At 36.8% G+C, this 6,005-nt stretch overlaps 1 protein-coding gene across 1 annotated transcript in view; it reads right to left on the bottom strand.

Moving 5' to 3' along the window:
- The window catches only part of LOC107557961 (protein tweety homolog 3-like), a 39,262-nt gene extending 33,276 nt beyond the window's left edge, over nucleotides 1–5,986 (bottom strand). The window contains exons 1-2 of the mRNA XM_016241557.1: nucleotides 5,730–5,986; nucleotides 5,262–5,408 (exon numbers count right to left, since the gene is read on the bottom strand). Coding sequence (XP_016097043.1) covers nucleotides 5,262–5,396 — 135 coding nt within the window. The 5' untranslated portion in view covers nucleotides 5,397–5,408; nucleotides 5,730–5,986. The remainder of the gene's footprint in view (nucleotides 1–5,261; nucleotides 5,409–5,729) is intronic.
- Between the last annotated feature and the right edge of the window lie 19 nt (nucleotides 5,987–6,005).

Below are 6,005 nucleotides of genomic sequence, written 5' to 3'. Positions count from 1 at the left end.
TTTTAAAAAACATTTTAAAAATAAAAAAAAAAAAAACACACACAGTGGCACAGTGGTTAACCAGAAAAAGTAATGCCGAAAAGGTTGCCGACCCCTATTGGCTTGATTAAAATAATGGTTAAAAAAATAAAATAAAACATTTCAGAGCATGCATATAAATGTTGAGATCCTTGAATATAAAATAAACATGATTTACATAATATTTAAATATATAATTTATGTTGTTTTTTTATTTTTTTTAATGAAATGCAATAAATGGTAGTGAGGACCAGTGTTGTTTTGGACCCCAATGATTTTTACTGTATGGACAAAAATATTTTGGGTAAACTATCCCTTCAACAGTATTCCAAGAAGTCCCTGTGTGGCTACGCTATTCTGTTGTTGTGAAACAGTCCTAAATATTTAGTTAAATTCTAATGTTTATATCCACGTTCTCAATTAAGTTACACAGATTGTAAAAAGTTGTGTTATTTCTTGTATTAACATGTCGTCCGCTTTAATATAACTCCCAAACAAAGCTCTCGAAGTCAAGCGAATTACATGCACTTTGTGAACCAATTTGACTGATTCATTAAAAAGAACCGATTCAAAAGAACAAATCATTAGTAAATCAGACAATCACTATTATCTTCTCAAAAGAAAGACATAAGGACACCCAGTGTGGTTGTGGATGAAGTCCATGTGGCATTAAAGTACAGAGAAATGAGGAGGACAAAGTGCTGACATGTTTTGGCAGCTACTGGTGGGCCAGATGCAGACAAACTATTGTGCTGAGTGCCCTGAGATCCAAGCGAACCCTCCACCGCACAGATGTTTTCTATCCAAAAGTGCATATGTATGTCTTCTTCTCGGTGCCAGGATGTAAGCACAGTTTTGAGGGTGGTTGAAGGGAGGCCTTGGGGGCTGAATATTGCTGAAATTGCACTGGCTATGTGTTCATATGGGTGCATGTGTGCCATCTTTGTCCCATTTAAAAGCAAGTAGAGCTGGACTGCTGCTTCAGTTGAAAAATCTGTTTACAAAGGTGTCCGTTTAAAAAGACACACTCTATATTTCAGCTAAAACTATAACTATTTTATATAGTATTTTAAAATTATTGTGTTGTTATTTAACATTCCGTTTTTATGACCTCGGCTCATATTAATAAGGGCTGGGAATGGGGGGGAACGCGGGGGAACGCGGGGGGACGGAGTTCCAGTTCTAACTGGAACCGTGATTTTTGCCGAAAATTGAATCCTCTCATTATAGCAAACAGAGTAGACAGGATGTAAATAAGAATTTTATTGTACAGTGTAGAGAGCTTCACTGATTACAACGGAAGTTTTCTGAGGTCACAATGAACTAAGATGAGTGACAGCATTTTAATGATTATCAAGGGAGTTCGCAAATGTGATATTGATTTTATAAAACAGTTCAATAAACAATAAGTTAATATTAAGTGACTTAAATTCATGCCACCTCTGAGCCTCATTAAACATTCTGTAAATATACCTAAATGCCACCTTTGTGTTCTTCTGTTTCACCTCTGTAGTGCAAGGATGAATTTTATTGATACTCATTTTATTTGATTGGTATCTTATGCTTCCTGACTGTGTCTTATTATTCTAATTGAATGTATTGTTATAATAAAAAAAAGAAACGTTTATAAATATAATTGCACAGGGTGCCTTTGATCTTGATACCGAAAAAAAATGGTTTAGAGGAAACATGAAATAGGTTTAATGTTATTATAGATTATAAAGGTTTTAATAATTAAATAAATCTGAAAGGTCATCTAAATGTATTGACAGTACTCTAGCCCTATAATGTTGGGGGATCCAGTGGGGTCCAGTCATATTTCAGGGTAACCGTGCCACTCTTTATCACAACCCTGCTAAAAGTGCCAGTACGTGCGCTCATATTGAAACAAGACACTGAAACAAAATTTCCCCAAGGGGATAAATAAAGTTATTACTATTACTACACCGGTTTCACTCGGCTTTCAGCACTGAGTTGAATTCAATCACTTATAATATGTCTCTTGACCTTGGAAAACTATTCACAACAAAAATGAATGCCGAGAGCTTTTGAAATCTTATCCAACCGAATCTGCTGTAATTAATGAACTGATGTATCTAAATGAACTCAAATTAACGATAGCAGTATTGTATTACACTCATCTGATCTCTCCACACCACAATGTTTGAACATGGGAGATCAATTGCCTTGAGTTTCTTTCCATCGCAATTTTCTTTTTTGGAAACAAGTGACTGTTGTTGGCCATTTTACCATACAGCATTGGAGAGCTCTGGATGTGGTCAGTGACCGCTATAGCTAGTGAGCAAAGGCAACCATGGCTGCAATTTCACACAGCTGGATGCCATTTCCTACTGGTCCTCTGGAGAATGGCTCCTTTGACAAAATAGTCTTATTTTATGAAGGGGATAGTAAACAGCACTTCTTGAGATATGAACTTAAAACGTGTCTCCCTGGCCTTCATCTCTGTCTGAAACTCCAAAACTTAAAACAGTGAGAAAAATAAAAAATAAAAAATACTGTGGCAGCACCATGGTACAACAATTGTGTCAGATGGTAATACCATTGCTGGGCAATGTATAGAATATCCACAAAACATGTATGATTAGTTTATTAAAGTTTGCATTAAATGAAAATTCAATTTACCTATTTTTGAAATGCGTTTTATTGATCTTACTGCATACAATTCATTCATGCATGTGTTTTAGTTTTTAATTTTCTTTTGAACTTGTGCTTTTTTTTTAATCAAAATATCCTAACTCCAATCTTTGAATAAAATGATAGACTTCATTCCTTCAAAAATCTAGACTGTTTAAAACCAGCCCCTGTTTATACTTCAGCTTCATTTGTGACTGTAAAAATATCAAATTAAGCAACTTTTCACAATGATTTTAATGCTCTTTTTGTTTGGCCATTAAGTTTCCTAGATATTGTTTTTTCAAACTAGTATTGTCATTGTCTCGCAGGTATGAGTGTTGAAATGCATGAATCAGTTCAAACTGTCTATTTCAATTAAATGATTCATGAATTCTTAAACCGATTCATCACTCCAAAATGCTGCGGAATTCTCTGCATTTTTATAAAACTAAATGCAAGTAAATACTGCCTGGTTATACTGGTGCACATTATAAAAAGAAAATTATGAAATATCATTTTCAAACATGCCTTTATTATTTTAAACTCGATTTGCATGTACATTTTGGATCTACCTGGCAACAATGGCTGTTTGGTTGAAATTATAGTTAAAAAATATAATAATAACAAAGAAAAAAGTAAAAAATAAATATTAATTAAATAATGATAAATAAAAAAGATCACTCTTTTAAGGTTTTTCATAGGATTAACAACATAAATATTGAAAATATAAGGTTAAAAACAGATAATTTATTAAGCTACATTGCCTCAACCAAATACTGAATCATTTTCATATTAACATGCTACAGAGCTTACATAAGCTTTAAAGAACATTCAAAATACAATAGTGCTATGCCTAAGAAACATGTTAATACCATTCTGATAGTGTGATGTAATGCTGACACAATACACAACACCCATGCACAGAGCAGACCTGCTTAGACAATGTTAAAACATCTAATTGGATGTTTACACCAAGAACCATACTGACAGACAGGTTGCTTTTCCAATTTTAAGCAGCATTCCCTTAATGATGCTGCAACTGAGATACAACAGCAATCCTGCATGCCTCTACATGGAGAAAGGCATTATATATGCAAAGGCACATAATGTCTCTTACAGTGTGTTGTTATCCATTTCTGTGGGTGGGTAAATACACAAATCTCCACACGGCTCCTAAGCATAACATCATTTCTGGACAGTAACTGTTCATTGATTGGACAGTCTGTTCTCGTGTGCAACATGAGGAGCTCGGTGAGATGGTGAAGTCATTAAAACTGATTATAAATCAACGCCACTCTTTAGGCGTAAAAAAAAAAAGACCAGCATGGATTTTCTGGATAGCTTAGGCTGCTTAGTACTAATGAAGCTACTGGGTCAACAGCAGGCACGTGCACAGGTAGGGCTCAACCTGTGCAGAGCACATGCCCTTTTTGCCCTTACACTCTGAAGTGCCGCTCATAACTGCACCCCGTCTATCTTGACTGAATGAACTGAAGTTCCACAGCAGCTGAACTAGGTATTCTATACTCTCTGCTCGTCTTCAAATGTATAAACGTAGTAAAACATGGTTATACTGCAACTACAGTAATGCTGTTGTAACCAAAAAAAACTTGACAGAATCAAATCACTGTGAAATCTTTATATTTTATCATGCATAATGTAATACATTAGGAATATTACATAGCTAAAAAAAAAAATTTCTTCAAATGTAGTTTTATTGAACTTTAAAGTTTAGTCTTTAAAAGCCATATCATATGTCATTATAATAGTGTATAACATGTAGACCTATAGACCTAAGAAACCCTATATATATATATTATGGTTGTTATTAATAGTGATTAAATCTAAAGCTTTTGAGACTATTATTTTGTGTTATTTCATTTGTCATTAGGGGGGGGGGGGGCAGTATTGACCTGCCAGTCTTAAGCAATTATTCTCAATGACAAATTGTGTCAGCAATGCAAATAATGATGACCCGGCTGTTTGTACTCCTTTATGTTTCATGTCTTATCTTGATCCCCTATATTTATCTCTTTCTCTTTATCTCTTTCAGTAGAATTAGCAATAAGCACTGAGACCTCCCTAGTCATGTGAATAGCTAACAACACCCCCCCACCCCCACCCCCATCCCACATTCAGCACACAGTAGATCAACCCCAAACAGTGTGTACTCCATATCTGATGGCTCTGGAACAAACAGAGCTCAACGGCACTGTTATTGGTCTGTGCACGGCCCTGGTCAACAGTACTACTAACCAGCACAAAAAAAAAAAGGTTGTTGCTGTTTATACCGTTTTAAATTGACAAGCACTCTCAGACTGCATTATCATTGACTATTCTAGGACACCTCCACAGTGTATAATCAAAATGGTGCATGTATTCCACATTTTGTGTTTGTTATTCATAATGATCATCACTTAGCTGTCAACTTATGGAATATGTGACACTCTGAATGCTATAACTCACCAACTAGTATCTCAAACCCTTAACTAGTTGTCACACTGCAGTAAAAGCCTTCAAAGGGTGACGTCATGCTGGAGAACATCCTTTGATGTTGCCGCTCCGCACGCACAGATAGATCTCGATGTTGGCACTTGAACTCGACCTACCTTTTGATATTCCGAGTCCTCCGGGCGGAAATCGCTGCTGGTCAGCTGAAACTGTAGGTTGAAGTGCGGGAGGCGATGGAAAAGGTTAACCCACCACGGCGGAGAATAATTCACCACTGCAGCCATAGTGTTCATGCAGATCCGTGACTGTAAAATACACAACGATGCATTCAGCAGCCAATTCCAGACTTGAGCTGCTTCATCACGTCGCATTGCATCAAATGCCTTTAAAGTGTCTCTTTACACGCTGCTTCCAGTGAAGCAGGGGTTAAAATCTGCACCAAAGACCCTCAAGCCAACAAATGGGCAGTTTTGTCCTGGAATTTTATTGCCAACACACATGTAGTTCTCAATTAGATCATGTATATATACTTAAATCTAATAATAATTTGCATGCATTGTTTATATAATAGGATTGAAACTGCAATCCGTGCATGCAGGCTTTTGTTATCAAGAACCCATCCTTACCCGTTATCAGCCTAAACCATAGCTCCAGCAAAAACCTGCGAGGATCTCAACAGACAAATGGCTCCTGCTCTTCGATGTTTTGGTCGAAAAGCAGCAGCAGCAGGTTTCTCTGTGCTCAGCAGTCAGCGTGCACCGAGTCGCTTGTCCAACGCAGCCCTTGCGTCACTGCCGTCTGCATGTTATCCAGCGAATGCGATGCACTGGAACTGGAGCAAGAGCTTTAAACGCCTTTGATGACCATTACCGCTTTTGTTTTTAAGGTGGTCCCGCTCCGCT

Source organism: Sinocyclocheilus grahami, unplaced genomic scaffold (genome assembly GCF_001515645.1).
Source record: "Sinocyclocheilus grahami isolate Dianchi unplaced genomic scaffold, SAMN03320097.WGS_v1.1 scaffold625.1, whole genome shotgun sequence".
Taxonomy (NCBI): Eukaryota; Metazoa; Chordata; class Actinopteri; order Cypriniformes; family Cyprinidae; genus Sinocyclocheilus; species Sinocyclocheilus grahami.
The sequence above is the reverse complement of the archived record's forward strand: the minus strand, read 5'-3'. Positions and strand labels throughout refer to the sequence as shown.